We start from the raw sequence: 21,315 nt of genomic DNA on the forward strand, positions 1-21,315 counted from the left end.
AATGAAGGGGTCGGGGGCACGACTGAGCATCAACAAGCTCTCATTCCCAAATGGCCTGGTCCTTCTCATTCTGTAGGAGAAGGACCTACGTTCTGCAGTGTTACAGGGCAGAGAGACAGGGGCACCTCTGCTCATCACCTCCTTCCCAAACTGCCTGGTCCTTCTCATCCTGTAGGGGGCAGTGTTACAGGGCGGAAAGAGCCTGCACTGAGGCTTGGCAGGTGTAGGTTCTACCCCAACTCCAGCGTTTAACAGATCAGTGACATGGGGCCAGTCAGGGGCTTCTTAGCTTCCAAATCCTCCTCTGCACATTTAGGATAATAAAAACCACCCATTTCCTCTTTAGCAGTGTTGCAAGGCCCGAATAATATAACAAATGCAAAAGTATTTCGTAAGCACTAAAGTTTTATGTAAGTTTATTGCTAAGTGCTACAAAAATAAAACATGAGGAGATTAAAAATATTTAAGAGCAATCAACACTAAGCCAGGAATCAAGCATTTTGTGCAGCCCCAGCTTTTAAATGTTCATTCATTCTATGAAACAGGAAAATACACCAATAGCTTCTGCCAAATATTTTAGATAAAAATCAGAGAAAAATGGAAGTACACAAAAACAGATGATAAAAAAAATGTTGCAACAAAGAACACCTATTATTGCAACTCTTGGTCTGTGTATAAGGTGGGAAGACCTTCACCAAGGCTATAAGACCAGAAAATAGCCTTTTAAAATCTCTTCACAACAGTGGTAAACCAAATTAGAGACCCATTGCAGTGTGATAAAATTATACTCTGCTGGAAAGACAAACACATAAATCATTAGCTAACATTATAAAGTGCAAGGGAGCCTGATTATTCAACTTATCTAAAAATGACAGTTGATTATATTTTTGGAGACTGTCGAATGAATTATTTAGGTGTTAGGAAGCTTTTAGGAATGTAAGTGCTTACAAGAAAAAAATTTGATGACAATGTTCTAGTTTCTTCTCGAGTCTCGCTCCTGGGTTGTCTGCTCGTCCCCACTGATAAGCTGTAACACTCCATCAAAATTGGATGGATTAACGACAACCCTGCTATTTTTTTCTCCCAATTCTTCTTTAAGTGTTTAAATAACATTTTGTTATTAAATTAATTAAAATTAATAGTGGTTTGATAATCTGGAGAGGTCTTTTGGGAACATGGATATACTACAGGAGATTACATGTCTCTGTCACTTAAGGAGAGATGACAGATCTATGATTTCTTACCCATGCTATTCAGAACTTTAATTTTTTTTGTCATATTAAAAAAAACCCCTCAATTTACACTGAGACAGGGACACACTTTTTTCTACTGAACAGTATGGGATCAAATTTCCTCTCCCAGAAGTAGACTAGCTGAGAAAGCAATACTGTCTTAACATGCACTGGCAGAGATCTCTCTTTGATGTTATGGGAAATTTGGGATCCTCTTTCTATTCTTTCTGCATGACTCCCTAATAGGATCCTGGTCTACCTCAGGCATCAAGAAACTGAAGAGAAATAGCCTGGCTCTTTATGGTGATTGCTAATCTGAAAAATAGATGTCTATATTATTTCATCCTGAGTCCAGAACACATGACCTTCAACAGCTAGCATCTTCATTTCTTCATTATTAACCCAGAGACGAGGCTGTTGTCCTTCGTGACTTTGGAGAAACATACAAATGCTCAAAAACATAATTCTCCAACAGTCTCTTTGATATTGGCCTCTTTCTATGCTTTTGTATAATTGATTCTTCTATTTTGATGCAATGAGCATAAAACTCATTACACTGAAGGCGCATATGGTTAGTAAGTGGGGCTAAAGTGGGAGATGGTATTTAAATGACAGTTTGCAAATGCTCAGAATAATTTTGCCCTGAGCATCAAGGATGAAGCCTTGGGAGTGCCTGTGTTCAAGCTCTGATTAAAGGTGTGTAATACAGCTGGACACAAAACACTTCCAGAAACTCGACGGAATGAAGTCACTTTTATCACTCTTCTGTGTGTGGGTAATAACAAGGGCAACCATAAATAAAAGCCTCAACTTATTACACCTTTACTGTTTTCCTGGCATTGTGTGAGAACTTTAAATAATAACCACAGTGACCATTTTTGAGCGGTTCTGTGTGCCAGACACTGCGGTATATGTTTTTACGTATATTATCTAATTTTGATTCTCACAGTAGCCCTTGAAAATATGTATCCTCGTCACCATTTTACAGGTGAGATGCTGAGTTTCAGAAAGATTACATAACTTGTTCAAGGCTGTATAGCATGGAAACAGTGAAAATAATTCAAATGGGACTCTTTACGTGGTCCCAGAAGCCAGCTCTGTCTCGTCCGTGGCTGCTCAACCTCTCAACCTTTCAGCATAACCGCCTCGGACGCTGTGGTGGTAGTGCTTAGGGACAGTATGGGTGAAAAATCACTGTCCCTGCATGCAGCAAATGTTTTACTATATTCTGCTCCCAGACGGACAACTTGATCAGTACGCATGTCTACCTTTGAGGTCATTTTCCCCCCTCTCAAAGGAGCCTCGCTTCTCACAAAATAGGGCCCAGTGTGCTTGGGGTCATGTTCTTGTCTGGCTGGAGGATTATGGGGAGGGCACACCTGGCTCAGCTCAGGGGTTGACAACCTGACACAAAACACCGAAGTGCTCTGTGTGTCCTTGTATGAACTGTAATTTTTAGGTGGAGCAGAGGCCACTTACAAATATATCTGAACTCCTACACATATAAATTAAGAGAGGAAAAATATGAAAAGAAATCCATTGAAACAGCAGCCCACCCTCAACATCAATCACACCCAACCACCACATGCAGACAAAAGAATTAGACATCGGGGCCTATACTCCAGTCATCAGGCCCTGTTTGGTGTATGGCCTTCCTTTTCCATGTGGCCACACCTAGTCATTGCGTGTCTGTGAGGGGCCAGTGGTTGTGCTGGACACCGGAGAGGTAAAGATGCCTCCAGCAGGAGTTCCCGCCCAGCAAAAAAGGATCACAGACCAATGTGACCAGCTCCTGTGACCAGAGCAGACGCATGGAGCGTTTTGGAAGTGGGAAGGAGGAGAAGTGAGTGAGTTACATAATTCTGCCCTGTTCAAAGGGATGTGCTTATTACTAGCAGTGTCGTAAGGATTATAGCAACAGTTTGTCTTGCTATTAACTGATGATATTCCTTTACCTTGTTCTTCTTGATTCTCTTCATTCTCTAACTCTTTGGCTGCAAAGATGTCTTTAATGGAAATTAGGTCATTTTTTATGAGTTCCAGTTTCTCTCCATCAAATGATGCTAGAAATGACTGAACCTGAAAAAAAGAAATAGGTTAGCGTAACTGCCATCCTTTATCATAATAACATTACATGCAGGTGTCCCCAGTGCTCCCGGAACTGAGGTGATTCGTGGTGTGGGAGGTAACGCTGGGTTGAATTGACTATTAACTGTGAAACTTTGGGTAAGTTACGTAAGTTCCATAATTTCCCTTGGCCACAATTTTTAAATTTTTAAAGTGAGATTCACACTCACTGGTGTCCTCAGGGAGTACCAGAGATAACCAACGTGAAGTACGTTGCACAAGCACACACAGCAGGTGCTACATGGACCGTGGTGGTAGCTCTTCTGTGACAGGGTCCCAGACACACTTCTGTGTCAACCCTGCATTCAAGTACCAGCTCCTCATTTACTAAAGGATTGACCTTGGGTAATTTAATTAACTTTTCTATGCCTCAGCTTCCTTATCTGTAAAATGGGGACTAAATAGGATTTACCTTATAAGGGTGATTTGAAGGTTAAATGAAATAATGTAATTAAAAGTACTTAAGAGTGATGATTGAGAAGTTATACATACACACATGTAAATAAACACAAATAAATATTATAGAGATACATACACACTTGCTAGATGTGGGTTATTGCACTGGGATTGCAAAAATACACAAAACACATTTTTCTTCTCAGAGGTTTTATAGTCTAGAGGAGGGAGGCCCATGTTCACCAATAAAGAGGAGACAGTGGTGAGTGGAAGGACAGTGGGGGCACCAGGGAGGGAGCTGTCCATGCCCTGGGGAGGCGAGAGCGTGTGTAGGGAGACCTCACAGAGCTCTGATGTCCTCCCTGCCCATTGCCTGCAGATATCCTCTTTTGAAATGACCCTTTGTACACAATTAGAAATTACTTTTGCAGATGGCCAGTCATGCTCTGTGGGTCTGAAGATTGATTTCAATTTCCAAGATGGTCAAAGTGCACGGAGAACCATGTAAGAAGTGAAGTATGACTGTAGAATAGTAAGGTTTTTAATTTTTCATCCCGCAGGTCCAACACTTGCTCTGGAGGGAGAGCCAACGCAGGAGCCACCGTGCCCTTTAGAATATTTTAACGTTCATTGTGGTAGTGAATTCACACATCAGGATAAGTGAGAGAGATGGAGAGGGCATCGGGAGGCCAGGGCACCATCTTCCTAACGTTGCTAATGCAACCAGCGCCAAAGCTCTGGGCACAAGTCCTCACCACAAAACCCACTCACTGAGTTCAGCAGGTGAAAGCAAATGTGCCTTGCATGATGGCTGCTGCCCCTCCTTTTGGTCCTGACCCTTTCAGACTCTTTATTTCAGCTCATACACTCACGGTTAGGTCTCAGGGTCCTAGGTGTGCCCACGTCATATTCCTACACTTCAGATATATTTCCTAAACAGCAGTTTTCTAAGAGTGGAAAAAAAAAAAAGGTACTTGAATAAATGTCTTAGACTACAACACTTAGTGCAAATGTACACACTCATGAGGAACACCGTTGTTTTCCCGTGTCTTCTGGAGGGTAGCTGTCCTCTGGGAGTGACTGCAGTGGGGTTTTCTGCTTTGGGTATACCCTGGAAGGGGTTCTTTTAAGCAAAAGACTTTTGTCAGCATCTGTCTCCTATAGCAGCTTTTTTGCTTCCTCCTACTTAGTTCATTTGGTTATGCCAAGATAACGTGCATTGAATCTGTACTTCAAGCCAATAATAAAATATAAATAATTATGTACTCCTCAATAAATATTTGGGAATGCTGACTATATAATTGGCACTGTGCTTAAGTGCTGTCGGGAACACAAGGGTACAGTCTGCCTTACAAATCTTTTCTCTGAAACGGGGTTTGGGGTGCCATTTTGAAGATTCTTGTTTATTATTGGGTAGCCAAAAAATCCATTATGTTTTTTTTCAGTATGATGGCTCTAATAAGTTGTCTTTAACTTCATTCGAAATAATTTTGTTAGACTGTATGTATCATGACAGCTGTCATATGAGCTGTGCATTAAAAAAAATCTTATAAAAACTGGTGAATTTTTGTGCAGCCATTTTTAGTATTGAAGATGGAAGAAAATACACAACATTTTTGGCATTATTATTTCAAGAAAGTTAAAAATAAAACTGAGATGCAAAAGAAGATTTGTGCAGTTTATGGAGAAGCTGCTGTGACTGATGGAACATGTCAAAAGTGGTTTGTGAAGTTTCTTGGTACTATTGATATTTTTGCCAAATAATTCTCTGCTGTGAGGCTGTCTTATGCATTGAAAGACATTTAGCAGCACCCCTGGCCTCTACCCACTAGAATCCAATAGTGGGAGATAGCTGATATACTCAAAATATCCAAATCAATAAAGTTATTGGTGAAAATGAAAAATGTGTCTTTCATTTTATGGAAAACTACTAAAAGGCCAACCCAATTTTTGTTAAATATTGAGCATAATGGCAATACAATGATGACTTTTTCCTTAAAGATTTAGAGATTATACCACATTGCCATGCCAGCTGTCATCCTAGAATCAATCTAGTAGATAGTAATGATAATAAGGCCTTATATTTTATAATGTATTATAGTAGCCAGTGGAATGTTAGCAGAGGAGACAGAAATCATTTCTGGGTCAAGGCTTTTAAAATTGGGAGGGTCCCCTCTACACTTTCTCGCCTCACGCTGGTGGGATTAAGAAGACACTAGATGATGGTGAAAGCCAATACTCTAGACTTGGACACAGGGGAGTCCACAGGACCAAAAGGATGTGCCTGCCCAGGGCCCATATTCCCTCTTCTAGACCACCCTCCTCCAGCAGACTCTCCAAGTTCCCTTCCACGGCCTGAATGGACCTCTTCCCTAGACTGTGCTCCTTACAATGAGACTGTCTATTGGAGGGAGCACTCCTAGGTCCAAAGGATGACAAAGAGGTGGGTGTTGGCAGGGTGCGGGTGGAACTTGTACTAAGTCATCCTCACATGTGCACATGAGGCTCTGTGAGGTGAGGGGCAACTGGAGATAAAGGAGGGAGAGAGCAGGCAGAGGGGTGCAGTGGAAATCTGAGGAGTCTAGGAATTCTAAATGGGAACCTGACCTTCCAGGTCATTATGAAAGTGTATTTGTCAAGGGAGGATGACAGAACATATTTTCTTCAGCAGTCTGTTTCCAAAGGTTCTTTTACGTTTAAATATTTGGTTTGTGGAGGGTTGCCAAATAAAATATAAGGCATTTAGTTAAATTGGAATTCTGGATAAACAATGAATATTTTTGTAGTATAAATGTGTGTCCCAAATATTACACATTACATACTTATGCTAAAAAATTATTCATTTTTTTCTGAAGTTAAAATTTAACTAGTTATCTTGTATTTTGATTTGTTAAATCTGACAATCCCAGTATGGGTTTCCATCTGTATTCTTGCCAGAGGCCTATGAACATTAGGATGGGTCTAGTGGAGGCACAAGATGGACAGAGCCTGGCTGCTGGGTTCTTAAATGCAGGAAGGCTGCCTGCTGATCAGGCACCCCCACCTGATAGAACTGAGGATAACTCCTAACTAATGGTTTTGACCCATACATTTTTAGGACCCAGTAACTACCATTACTAAGCCAAGAAAAAATTCTGCCTTCCTTTCTATGAAAACTACAAAAATCTCCCAGTTGGGAAAAGAAAGCAGTGTGCAGACAGAGGGCAATGCATCTCTCCAAGGATCTAACCTCTCTCCTAGCAGCATTGGTACTTAGGGGCGCTTTTCTAGGGTCTTGAGGCCATTTCACAGCTGAGACCTGCAATGGAATGAGCCAGATTGAAATCTCTCTCTACCACCATGATAGCTTCAAGGGGCCATGCTTGCCTGTAATGCTTTTAGTAATAATAACAAATATATATAAGAATGTATATAAAAATAAAATGTTGATATATATATGTATATATATATATATACATATATATATATATAATGGCAGCTAACATTTATTGAGTGCTTGTTATGTATTAGGCATGCTGTGACTAACTTCACATGGGTTATCTCAATTATTTTAATACCCCTATGAAGTAGGTTTCATTATTATTCCCATTTACTAGATAAGGAGACTGAGGTAGGACAGGTCCAAAATCATACAGCTATTGAGTTATATTCGATCACGTAAAATTTGACGCAAAGCACAGTTTTTGTAAAGAAAACTCTGTGCTTTAGTGGGAAAATGCATTTTCTAAAGCACACCTTCCCAGATTACTGAATTCTGATTCTACGGGAGTAATTTTATAACTCTGGAAATCATAGATAGCCAATCTCAGAGCAAAACACTTCTTGTCCATGGACATGTGAATGAACTTTGCCCAGTGGAGGAACAGCCTCCTGTGGAAAAACCGGGCTTGTGTCCAGCTGCACATTCATTTCCAAATGGCTTTACTCCTTATAAATTTGTGCTCCTTTGGCTTTTCCTTTGCATCAGTTATAATAGCCCATTGGTTTCTTCATTTAATTAATGAGCTAAATAAGTTCTTTAATTCATGTTCATTTTGTATCTGTATAAGACTCATGATTTTGCTTAAAAAAGATACACCCGTTAACATTATAACCATAAGACTGTCACTGATGGCTCATGGATAACTAAAAAGGAAATAAACACAGATAGTAACTTGTAACTCAATAATCTTGTGAGTGGGGAGTGGGGATGTATGTCTCTACCTTATTTTGTTCTTGGTTGCCTATTAGGTGGCAATGTCATCTTCCCCTGACTAGGTGGCCATGAAGAATGTCTCAACCTCCTCAAAGTCCAAACATGAACGGAGAAGGCCTAGAGAGGGTCCAAGTCTTTTCTCCATTCTGAGACTCTTTTCCAAATTCAGCTTCCTGTCTGAGCACCTTTCTCTCCCCAGTGAATGGCCCACAGCTCCTCATAGCCCATAGCCTCTCCTGAGAGGTCCAGAGGTTACTACCCAGTGGCCTTCACTGGAAAAATACCCCAGTCATTCACACAAAAGAGCCGTATGTACAATTAAATGATTTAGTAGGTTTACTGTGCTTAGAATAGTGACCATATAGTGCCAGTGTGTTTGCTAGTGAAAGATACACACACACTCACACACACACACACACACACACACACACACAAAAGAAATCACCAAACCCTGCTGATTTTTGCTCTTCACGTTTGGTTTCTTGGGACCACAGCAGGGGAGATGTGACCATGCAGGGCTGCTGGGTAATTTATCAGGTTTCTGTTCAGGGGCATTCCCAAATACAACTCTAACTACCGGTAAGCAAATCCTGCCCTTCGTAGTTCAGGCAGTCTAACAAATGGGTGATTGAATACAATATATAAGCCATAACACTAAAAATATTAAAATTTTCATAGTCTCGAAGAAACAGCTGCTTTGTTTTCATTGGGTGAGAATGAAGAACGGCTTGGTAGGGCAGCTCTGATCTGGGTACTGTGTCACCAAAGGGAAGTGCAGGGCTAGGAGCCTGACAGATAAGCTTTTCGGTAGCCTTTTGCACCATCACATGAGTGGTGATGACTTATTGTGCTGGCCCTCTCGGGCACGAGGAGGAGCAATAGCTCGGCACAGCACAGAGAGGAAATAATATGGAGCACAGGCTGTACAGCATTTGTGACCTCATCATATAATGAGGCTCTGGAAATGAGCTGTTCTAATGGCAGATTTTCTAGTCTCTTTCCTGTTCAAGAAAACATATTGAGGAATATGTCATTTATAATGACCAGGGCAGACATACCTTGCTTTCACTTTCATTGGATAGAATTTCCAGAGCTTCCAGGTGTGACAAACCCTGATACTCATCAAACAGCAGCCCGTAGTGCGCAGTTCTCTCGGCCGTGAGCTGCTGCTGCGCCAGTCTCTGCTTCTCCTTCTCCTTGGCCTCCCTTAACATCTGCAGGAAGACATAACATTTGTACACTCTGTAACGCCTGAAAGCCCCATTTCCTGTCTAAGATGTACTGGGTGCTGAGGACGGACTTTGTATTGGTAGAGAAGGTTTCAGTCATTTTGGAGTTTATTACAAAATATGATCCTTTTGATTGATTCTACTGACAATTTTTACATACTATTCCACTGGAATTTTACATGTTCATTATGTACACAACAAAACAAAGCAAAAATTCAATGCCCAGGAACACGACTGGAAAGAAGCACAACAAAAGCTCAACAGTGGCTTCCACTGAAGTGTTTTTCAATGTGTGTGATTAATTTTCTTATTCTTTAAAATATCCACATTTTTTATAATGAGCAAATTTGTGTGCACCAGAGAAGTTTAATCTATTATGACAGAATTAATTGCAATGTCTGCACCTAGGAAGACTTGAAAGCAGAAATAAACAGACCTGATTTTATCTGTTACATTATTTAGAATTTTATGTGTATGTGATTATCAAATATCTTTGATTAAAAACTTAATAAAATATAAACTCATAATGTATTTCTTACTAGATACTGGATATAAATAAAAATGTTAGCTTATCAGTTCTTGGATTGATCATGAGAAATATGACTGTTAACTGAGTTCCTTTCCATTTTCTGTTGATTCACTAAAAAGACAACAAAATGAACCCAAATCCACCATCACTCCCAGGTTCCCACACTCACTTTCTTTGATTCTAAGCCTTGTTTTTTGTTTCCTTATCAAGTTTACTGGGGAATTAAATTTATAGTGCTTTGTAATATCTGTGAAGAGCACCATAAGTACACTGGCCACTATAAGGTCACAAAGGGAGGGTTATGGGAGAACAGATTTTATTTTTTATTATTTGTCAATAAAACAATCAGCTATTTTAGGTCCTGAGATTGTTGGCTGAACACCCACAGGGTCACAGACAGAATTCTCCCTCCTGTCTGTATTTAAGAGTGCAAGCTCTGAATTTTAAAGTTTTCAGAACAATCCCATTGAATCACTGGGAATTTTTGACACAATAAGATCTAGTGAAGAAGGGTGACAGAAAACATTGATTCATTTGAAATGTGGTGTCGGAGGAGATCTCTACAGGTGGACCCCCAGGAAGATGAGCAAGTGGGTCCCAGAGAAAATTAACCCTGAAACATCCCTGGAGGCAAAAATGACAAAACCGCAGCTGTCCTACTTTGGGCACATCATGAGAAGGCAGGGTTCTTTGGAAAAGAGAGCGATGCTGGGAAAACAGAAGGCAACAGAAAAGAAGAAGACCCAACAGGAGATGGATTGACACCATGAAAGAAGCCATCGGCGTGAGTCTACGGGAGCTGAGCGGGGCTGCTGAGCACAGGACATTGGGGACGTCATTCAGTCATAGGGTCACCAGGAGTCAGAGCTGATGAAACAGCACATAACACACGCGCCCCTCCCCACTCATCTCACTGGGTTGGTGGCAGTAAAATAAAATAAGCAAGTGATATTGAAATTGCTTCCTGTCTACATCAACTTCTATCTCTAAATATGTACTTTGGAATAGAGGTGGAAGGGCTGAAATGGAAGGTAAAGGGAAAACATCATCCTGGAATGAATTGAATTCACTCAGAAAAAAAAAAAAAAAAAAAAAATAGGAGAGTGCAGTTCAAGTTGCCTAAAGAAGAACTGGCTTTACCCAGGATGTTGGTTCCGTTTTCTCTCTGGAAAAGAAAAGGAGATGGATTTAAAGAGCAAGGAGTGATTCTGGGGTGGGATCCGAGAAATGTTCCTCAGAGTGTTTCGCTGGGACAGAACACGTGAGGAATTTAGGTTGTGCATGAATGAGCATTTCTGATTCCTGTAGTTACTTAGTGCAGACTAGGAAAAACCTAGTGGACTTCCCTGTCTCAGTCACTGGCATCTTCATCCGTCCAATTGCTCAGGACCAACACCTTGGAGGCATCCTTGCCTCCTCCTTTTAGCTCACGCCCTACATTCAACTCTTCAGGAAATCGGGGTAAGCCTTTGAACTCTGCCCAGAAGGTAGGCACTCGTGACTACCTTCATGGCCCCACACTCCTCCTGTTTAAGTCAGTGCAGTTGTCTCCTGTATCATTTGAATTTGAATCACGTGCTATCAAATGTCTCATAAAAAATGATATTTAAGAATGTATTTATTTTATTAACTGAAAGGAAAACTTGTGAAAGTATGTAATCCCACCTGAGATAAGGAAACAGTTCTTTCCATGAGCGTCTTGGTCCGCTTAAAGCCCGGGTCGCTTTCCGCAAGGACCGTCATGGTTTTCTTGCCTATGAATTCCAAAGCGTCAAGCCCACCTGTTAACACGCTTTTACCCTGCAGAGGAGATCATGGCAGGAGATCAGAGTTTTACGTTTTGCTCTTCCGCAGCCGTCAGCAACTCCTAGATGGCTCTATCTTCAAATATTAAAATCAATATAAAGTCACAATTTTTTTTTCATCAGGAGACTTATCATCCATTTAATCCTACTTTCTTTGTGTTCAAAGAGTATATGTCATATAATTTATAGGACATACAGTGTTACTTACAAAAGGATGGTTAGAGAAAAACCATATTTGGGATTAATTTTACCCAGCTCTGTGTGTATGAATAGATATGTCTCTGAGACATAAGATTAATAGGTGACCCAATTGCCACTTTTGCTCGAAAAAAATTTAATCTAAGTAAGAGTTTTTTTGGAGCAATCTATTAAAATGTCAAATACTCTGGCCAATTTAAGGAATTCTTTACTCTTGGGCCCTGGAGGGTAGGACCCTCAGGCTGTTTCAGATGGCTTGTGCATACTCTGAGAGGCTAGTAATAACTGCCTATAATTAGTATATTCATGAAATAAGACAGGCTGATTTCCATAAACTACTGGTTTTAGAAACTTCTATTATATAGTTATCCTTTTGCAAATCCCTTAGTCAGTCATTGTTTCCCTTAAAAAGAAAAAAGATGAAAACAATCAAGATTTACTCACATAAAATGTTCATATAAAGAGAACTGCTTCAATTCTTTGCAACTTATGTTCATATCCTTCAGCTACACAACTGCAATTGCAATATGCATATATCTGTGTTTTTTCCCATCTTACCTGAATTTTATACATTATACTTTATTATTATGTTATCACCTATATGCATTTTCCAATCTTCATCATTATCGCTTCAATAGTCATGTTTGATTTCACTGAGTTAGTTTACTTTATCTATCATTTCCATCTTGGACATTTAGACTTTGTTTTCATATGTGGGAGCCAACCATACCATAAAACAGATCTTAAAATACACATATGTTGGGAGGACTATGGAATATCAGCGATTCATACCTTTGCATAATTTGATTTCTTTTCTCCTAACATTCTATGGGGGATTGCTTCAGTAGAGAATAAAGTGGGAGAAGGAAAGTTGTAGGAATTTTGAGTAAGAGGAGACCTGCTGGGGGTGTCTGGAGCTTGGGAAAAAAGAATACAGTGCCCTCCAATCTGTGGTTCCACTTTCCATGGTTTCAGTTACCTGAGGTCAACTGCAGTTCAAAAATATTACATTGGAAAATTCCAGAAATAAACAATTTATAGTTGTGCGCCATTCCATGCAGTATAACAAAATCTCATGCCATCTTGCTCCGTCCCGCCCTGGATGTGACTAATCCCTTCATACGTTTGTCCAGCAGATCCGCACTGCATACGTTCCCTGCCCATTAGTCACTTGGTAGCTGTCTCAGTTATCAGATTGATTGTGGCGGTCTTATAGGGCTTATGTTCAAGTCACCTTTATTTTACTTAACGATGTCCCCAAAGCGCAAGACTAGTGATGTTGGCACTTCAGATATGCCAAAGAGAAGCCATAAAGGGCTTCCTTCAAGTGAAAAGGGGAATGTGTATAGGAAAAAACAAACAAATGATATATATAGGGTTCAGTGCTAGCTATGGTTTCAAGTATCCACTGGGGGTACTGAAACATAGCCCTTGCAGATAAAGGGGGAAATCCTATACCGGAAGATTGGAGAAATCCCAGAAAGGAATGTGAGGATGCTGAAGACAAACTTGGAGTGCCTTGTTCTACAGCTCAGGGAGACCATGAACTCATTTCTTATACCAGAGATATTGGAAGAGCTCCTCCCCACCCCAGCCCTATAAATTCCCCGGGGCATACTGGACTTGTATTGCTATTTGATACTGAAACACATGTGCTGCTGCTCATTCACCCTACTTAGCCTAGAGGTCCTCAGGAGTCAAGGAGAGGAGCAGCCATTTTCTATTTCTGGCATGTCCTGACCCCAAAGTCTGGGGGTGATGCCCTGTGTGTGTCCACAGCCCCCTCTCTTGCCATGGTGCTCTGTATTTGCCTGGTGAGTGGTCTGTCTCCCGGGATACTGTGCCCTCTTGTTTGTCAGCATATGCTCAGCATCTAGCATAGCTCCTGGTATATAATGAAGGCTAATCACCTTTTAAAAAAATGAATAAATTGAACATGAACCACATTTCTAGAAAAACTAGTTAGTTGGTTTTACATAGCAGAAAATAAATCTTTTCTTTTTGACCCTGAAGAGCAGCTAGCTGCCTCATCCTAGTTGGGGTGCCTCCCCTTTTTTTCATTGTTCATCTGTTTTGTTGCCAATAACAAGTTTCTTTAAGAGGTGGGCAGCTCCCCCAGCTGGGGGGGTCGGGGGGCATTGGGTAGGGTGTGGTGGGGGAAGCTTTGGGTTATTTGAGCAAGGGAGAGTGGAAATTGGGAGGTAGGAATGCAGGATGAATGTTGGTCTCTGTTATCTGGAAACACTTTAGAAACATCTTGGGGCTGTTGTTCCTGACCCTTTACCAGCATTTATTTTTACTTAAATGGCTTTATGATTTTTCGAATGGAAGGTCAAGGGCCACAGAGCACTGAGGGAAAACAGCTGTCCCAGCTCTAAGACAGAGCCCTCTCTCCCCCTAACCAGAGGCTGTCCTTGCAGCCATTGGAGGACACTGTTACATCAGACTGAAAAATGTGCCTTTTAAGCAGCTCCTTTCTTTTAAACATAAAATGCATTTCATTTTGCCCTTATTAGTTTGGTTCCAAGGTTACGCCTACTCTGCAGAAGAAAGCATAACAAAACCATTATCCAAAGTTGTGAGCAAGGCCATCTTTTCTCTGATGTATCTAGGTCACTGGTGAATAGAGATATCAGAAGAAGGTGCTGGGAGACCCCGGGGAGAATGGGGGGAGCAGCTGAGGACTTACTGTGTTGTGAACCGCATTGGTGATAGCTGACAGCATGCCCCGGGACCCCGATGACGGAGAAGTGGGGGGGCCTTCTGCAGGGCTCTGCTGTATGGCCGCATCGGCTATCAAAGAGAAAGGCATCCTTTCAGAGTTTATTTTGCTGATCTTAAATTCTTCTATTTGTGCATGTAGTGTAATACCACCCAAGTCCAATAAGCCCCCCAAATAAATACATCACTCACTTTGAGAGACGCTATTTTCAGTGTCCGTTTGGGCCCCTTCAGAAGAGCCGGCATCCCCACTATGAATCCGTAGAGTGGCCCCTGCTTTTTCCTTGACTGCTGTCAATCCATGACCTACCAGAAATAGAAATACGGTTCATGGGTACAATAGAAATCCATGGTCTGCAAATTCTACAGCTCACCTTCCAGTGTTGTGAGAAACACTGTTTACCTAGCAGCCTGGGATTCCAACTTGAAGATACTATCTGTGAATAGTGTCTCTGTCTTATTCTCTTCTCTCTTTTTCAGGTTCCTCCAGGCAGGTAAGCAACATTCAGTTTTTTGAGTCCTTGCAGGCCCAGCCCATTGCAGGTACTCCATTGTTATTTGGTGAGTTGAAATCAGTTGAGCTTTAACATGCTCTTTCAATATGTGAATTATTTCTTTAGTATGGACAGAGCGGGGTCCAGAGTTGATGTGTCAAAATCAAAAGGCAAGTCAATGGGAGAACCTGGAAGGGCACCCAACAGCTCTGACAGTTGTCTTAAGCAGTCACAGTCTAAACACAAGCTAAAAGAATAGTCAGCCAGCAGGAAGGGCATTGGTCTCACTCCATCTGCACAGGCACAAAACCTCTATCTCTTAGACCCAGGACAGTGGGTATTCAGTAACTACCCCTCAACACACACACACACACACACACACACACACACGCACACACACACACGCATGCACACACCCTTGGCTTAATAAATATCATTGTCTACATTTTATTCTGCAGGTTTTTTTCTTCTCCTTAGAGGCCCTCTTCTCGGAGTTCCCAAACTAAACAAAAAAGTTAACAGCCTGCTGGTGCTCCCAAGTGGCATTTGTCTTTGGAGAAGTGGCACAAGCTGCCATTATCCCAGCACTCACCTCTGCCTTTGCACTCTGGGGGAAAGTGGAAGATTTCACTGGGGATCTGGGCAACCTCAGGTTGCTAAACCCAAGGCCGCAGCAATATTAATACATGGGGGAAAAGTTGCAAGTCACAGCAGAATTTAGAGCCAAAGAGAAGTACCCGGTCTTACAAGGCTCTGCTAAAATGACCAGTTACCCACCTCCTGGATAAGAGAAAGACATGATGATTCCCAAACCCAAACTGTACTGAGTCAGCTGTAACGTCATCAGCGCTATCTTAACACAACTGGGACACTGACATTGACCAAACAGACATAGGACTAATTCTATCCAGTGAGAATCGCCTGTCACTATACATGATCTAGAAAACCCGAAACATTATTTATGCATACAACATTAATTACATACATAAACATACGTCTCTATTCATGTGCAGATCATTAAATACAGGTCAAATTCATTTTTGAGTAACTTGGGAAGAGAAGATACATGGTAACTGCTAACACTAATACTTGAATTAATTGTCTATAGCTTCCCATGAATTCCAAACATTTCAATGGGAACTTCTTGGAGTTGCAGGAACACATTTAAGTTACAGAACATAATCATCTAGCTTGTTTACACACTGAGTCCATACTGAGTCCATATTACTTGCCATCTTTTAAAAATGTATTTTTCAAAAGGAAATAATGTACATCCAGATCTGAATCTATGATTCTCACCTAGGTTTCTGAGAGCTAAAGTCAAGGAGTAAAAAGAGTTTGAGGAGGCTGGGAGATACCTGCCTCAGCTTCTTTGCATAAGCTGTAGAAGAAAGACGATTCCACATCCCTCTCTGAGACCACTCAGGGTTTATTTAACCCCATTGTGATGATCTCCTTTTTCATCTTCTCCACCCTTTGTGTCTGCCTAGGGAAGAACAGCTTCTCACCGTCTCAGAACACAAGTGATCACAGATAGGCATGCATAGGCTGCCTCTGGAAAAATCATTTTGTTTCTGAAGGAAATAACATTTTTATGTGCATATAAATGGGATGTGTCTGTTTAACAGACATGACAATAGGCTGCTACTCCAACTACACACACACACACACACACATGTACACACAGCTTTACTGATGTATAATTATATGTCAAGAATTGTACATATTTAAGGTTCCTCCAGTTATATATTCTGATAGTTCTTTTTTTCTGAATTCTTTTGTTGGTAAAAGTTCACCTTTGCCGCATTTGACTAGAAACCTAAAGCTATGGTTTTTCATACTAGGGTTTATACTGTATACCACACCCTACTTTGAAGAATAACTTCTAAAACTTTGCTTAGTGTGACATCTAGTGCTCAGAACAACGAAGTATAAATAAGGAGTCATTGTTGCCTTTTAACTGGGAGGGATTCATTCTCCAATATTGAGCAGTTCTACCAATAACAGAGAAAAACAACAAATACGAATAATACTATAGGGTAGAGTTCCTAGGTTAGTTTCTTGACGTGTCAGCACAAATCCTAAGTATCCTCAAAGAAATGAAAACCCTCCAATTTTCATGGTTCTGGAAATGGAATATCCTCTACTCCTTGACATATTGCAATATTGCCAAGAAGCTGAGAATGTTATATAAATGCTGTGATACTGTATAATTTTAAAACAAATGTTAAGTGATTGGCTGCTGTTTGATTTATCACGTATACTCTAGTGGAAAAGACCCTAAACTTAGGAGTCAGGTGTCTTGTGGAGGAATTTTGATTTCTTCATTTTTTAGCTCTGTGACCTTGGTGAGTTACTTAACCTCTCTTGAGTTTCTGCTCTTGTGTCTTCTCTGAAAGGAGGATTATAACATGTTCCTCCCATGGTTTTGTAAAGTCACGGAGAGGAAATATGAAGCTTTTGGTATGGTCTAATATTGAGCGTTAACTATGTCCCAGGCATGGGACTATTTTTATTTTTATTTGTTAATCCTCACTTGAGGATATATATTTATCAATTTTAGAGAGAGAGGAAGGGAAAGGGGGAGAGAGAGAGAGAGAGAGAGAGAGATTGATGTGAGAGAGAAATATTGATTGGTTGTCTCTTTATGCGTCCTGACAGGGGATTGAACCCACAGCCCAGATATGCGCCCTGACCTGGAATTGAACCTGAAACCTTTTGGTGTGTTGTATAGATGCTCCAACAAACTGAGCCACCCAGTCAGGGCGTGACTAAATATTTTTAGACCAGTAAATTATCTCACTGAATCTTCTCAACAAACTTATGAGAGAAGAGATATTGTTACACCCATGTAACAATTGAGAAAACTGAGACCTGGTGATGTGATGTCACTTGCCCAGGGTCCCAAAGACAATAAGTAACAGAGGCAGGATATGAACCTAATCCTTTTAACTCTAGAACTCACATGCTCGATCACTATGTTTGTTATATTAAAGTTTTACATGCCATTTATAGTTAATTAAATGCCATCTTAGTCCCATTTCTATAACTCCTTGGAAATTAGATCTTTGATTAGTAGCTTCCTCATTTCAAAAACATTGGTTTATGCTAAAATTAGCTTGATTTACCTCACCTTGACCAAACAGGAAAGTGAAGGTCATGCCTGCAGTGAAACTTTGGGGATCTAACCCCGCCCCTTTCAGCCATGCCTTGGACTGGCATAGCTCAATGTTTCAAGGATCAGGCTTGTGCTGGAGAGGCACAGATCACAAGACACTGTGATCTTATCCCTCCAGTTTAATTTTTCTTCTCAAAAAGCACTATGATTTCACCAAGCCCTCGTTTTGTCAGTTCCACTGAGATCAAACCCTATTGAAGGAGGCCTCCTCTTTATCTGGAGTATAAAAAGAATTTGCTGTAGGTGGGAGGGTCTCTCTGACCCAGAGGTAACTTTGGGGGTCAAGAGCAGTTCTAGACAGCACCCTGGATGCCTGGGTAGCTCTGTGGGTGCTCCCTACTGTTCCCATATGCTGAGTGAACCCCTAGGAGGGAACCAGCTAATTCACTCAGAGAATTCTCTAGTTTTAGATTGCTTTGATTTTTAATATAACATTCCTTCCTTTTCATCTCATATCTTTATTTTTTTTAAAAAAAATAAATATAAAAAAGAAAATTTGAAAAGATCCCATAATCTTACTTTCCTGATATATCTGATGGATTTTCAAAGTAAAAACATTAAAAACATTTGCAAATTAAAAGAGTATAGAAATATAGATGAGAGAAGGTTGTCTAGCCTCTTTCTCCCTAGAGAGAGTCCACTGGCATTATAGGTAATAGCGTCTATGTGGTGATAAGGGCCTATGGAAATATTTAAGGCCTGAAAAAATTATTGGTTATTGAAGACAAAAAAGGAAATTTCCAAATGAGAAATTGATTATTATTTCCTCAAGTGTATTCAAAGTGTATTATTAGGTCAACTGGTCAAATATTGTTCAAATAAATTCAATTCTTATATAATTACATGTAAATGATATAGTTAATAAGGGATATGGGCGCATTTTCTTATATTTGCTGCACTATATGAGGGACTTTCAAAAGGAGGGGTGTTTGGAGTTCTCAAAAGACTTAAAGTAGACCTGCCTTCCTAGCCTTTCCCCACATTTCCCTCTAATGATAACAACTCTAACATTGCTTCTTGTAATTCCTTTCAGGAAAAAAAAGTACGCGTAAGTGCTCTGCACTTGGCTGTTCCCACTTCACATTATACAATGGAGGTCTCAGCCATACAGATGATGGTGGAGGTTGTGTGCGGTGCTCGGCGTCACGGTGCTCGTTCTCCCGCTGCTGGGAGTGTTGTCCGCTGAGCGCCTCCGCTGAGCACTTCCCTGGCCCAAAGGGAACTGGACCCCCCCCTCCCCACAACTGTCCTACAATGACAGGTCCATGGGGGAGTCGGCAATACAAAGCCCTGGTCCTGTGCATTCATGTGGGACATCTCTGAAGAGTCGTCCCAACCCCCAGGCTCCTGATGGGATAGGCTGCGGTCTCCAGCGCAACTGCAGGGAAGGTCAGCTCCTTGCTTGGCGCTGCTCTGCTGCCCAAGCCCTCACTCCCTCGCACGGCCAACTGCTGAGAGTGCCGGACAGTGGAACTCGGCTAGCCCAGTAACCTCTGCCGCAGCCTCCTCCGGGCAGTTGACCTAGAATGCATAACTGCTTCATTCTTTCTAACAGTTGCACAGCGTTATCCCACTAGACTGGCTGTATCACATTTCCACATTCTCGGTAGGTGGACACTTGGGTTGTTTCAACGTTTTTGTATGTGTCTGCTTAACTCCCTCATCTCCTTCAAATCTTTCCTCAGTATGACTCCCTAAGGTCTATCTCTCACCACCATTTTTAAAGCCTTAACCTGTACTCCTGACCCCTCTTATCCTGCTGCACTTTATATTTTTGTAGACTTACCGCTTTCTAGCTCTGTACATAATCTTTCTATTCAATATGTGCATTGTTTATTGTCAGTCTCCTTCCCCTAGACTAGGGCTGGGGTCTTCGATGTATTTATTCACTGCTTTACCTCTAGTGCCTAGAATACTGTCTGGCATGGTAACTATTTGCTGAGCGAATTCCATATTGAACATTTTGTGCATATATATTAATGAATCTTTATGAAGGATCAACAGTAGAATTGCTGGGCTAGAAGTTATGTGCATTTAAAATTTTACAGATAGTGATAATTGTTCTTCTGAAAGTTACATCAATTTATACTCTTTTTTGTATGTGAGTTATTGAGAAATACAACAAATTCGAAAATATAGGGTGGGGCAAATGTAGGTTTACAGTTGTCATATGGAAAATAATACAATAATTAATAAATCATAATATAAGAACAAACCCAGTTTCGTGTACTTTCAACTGTAAACCTACTTTCGCCTCACCCTGTATTGACTGCATTTCAGACTCTTCTACCAATGAATTCAAGATGTTATAGAAAGTCGTAAGGAACAGTTGTTTAGAAAAACGCACAGATGGCATTGCTGTGCTCAACTACAGCAAACTTCAGAGCAGCAAAAAGAGGAGCGACCAGTCTTCCTTTGGAAAGCTCTCTCCTCTCCATGAGCATGTCTACTCTGTAACCAGACTGCCCTTGAGGGTCAAAATTGACAAGAAGTGTTTCTGAACTGATAGTGTTTGCTTAGCCATCAAATAGAAATTTATTAACCCCTGGGCCACATTCACAGATTGTCAAGGATTGTGATTCCTACTTTCTTTCATTTCTTTTTTATGTATTCATTTTTGAAAAAGAAAAATAAAGAAATGAATGATATCACAAAAGAAGGAAATGTCGTATTAAAAATTAAAGCAATCTGAAAAGGGGGAACCCCCTGAATGAGTTAGCTGGTGCCCTACTCGAGGGTCCTTTAGCACATGGGATCCATAGAAAGTGACCATTAATCAAATTCTAATCATGATTCTTGAGAATGCTTATCTCATCAGCAATGTTACATGAATTCATGGGACATGAATAGTGATTTACACAATTAAGAGTTCTCATTTTAGTATCATTTTGATAAGTTTGCCATTCTCTATAATAAATGCTGTCAATATTTCTGACAGTGCTGGTAGAAGGGTTTCGTTAGAATGTGCAGAAGGGAAAAAAAGGGCGTGTAATTTGGGAGAGGGTACAGAAGGGAACAATGGTAACTTTGAAAGGGAAACGTGCAGATCAACGTACCTCCCCCTCCTCAGGTCCTCCTGCAGAAGGTATTTAGACTCACAAAACTGCCAAAACTAGTATTTTAAATGAACACTTATGTCTTTTGTAGTATCTAGGAATATAGTGCTCTGTTCTACTATGGAACTTACTTTGGTATACATATTTGTATAGGT

At 40.8% G+C, this 21,315-nt stretch overlaps 1 protein-coding gene across 1 annotated transcript in view; it reads right to left on the reverse strand.

Annotated features, from left to right (window-relative positions):
• The window catches only part of FAM114A1 (family with sequence similarity 114 member A1), a 51,142-nt gene that overhangs the window by 12,054 nt on the left and 17,773 nt on the right, over positions 1 to 21,315 (reverse strand). The window contains exons 4-8 of the mRNA XM_090266985.1: positions 14,625 to 14,738; positions 14,401 to 14,504; positions 11,374 to 11,508; positions 9,009 to 9,164; positions 3,188 to 3,311 (exon numbers count right to left, since the gene is read on the reverse strand). Coding sequence (XP_090123111.1) covers positions 3,188 to 3,311; positions 9,009 to 9,164; positions 11,374 to 11,508; positions 14,401 to 14,504; positions 14,625 to 14,738 — 633 coding nt within the window. The remainder of the gene's footprint in view (positions 1 to 3,187; positions 3,312 to 9,008; positions 9,165 to 11,373; positions 11,509 to 14,400; positions 14,505 to 14,624; positions 14,739 to 21,315) is intronic.

The sequence above is a fragment of the Furipterus horrens genome, unplaced genomic scaffold, assembly GCF_987537825.1.
Source record: "Furipterus horrens unplaced genomic scaffold, mFurHor1.1.pri manual_scaffold_2, whole genome shotgun sequence".
NCBI classification, from domain to species: domain Eukaryota; kingdom Metazoa; phylum Chordata; class Mammalia; order Chiroptera; family Furipteridae; genus Furipterus; species Furipterus horrens.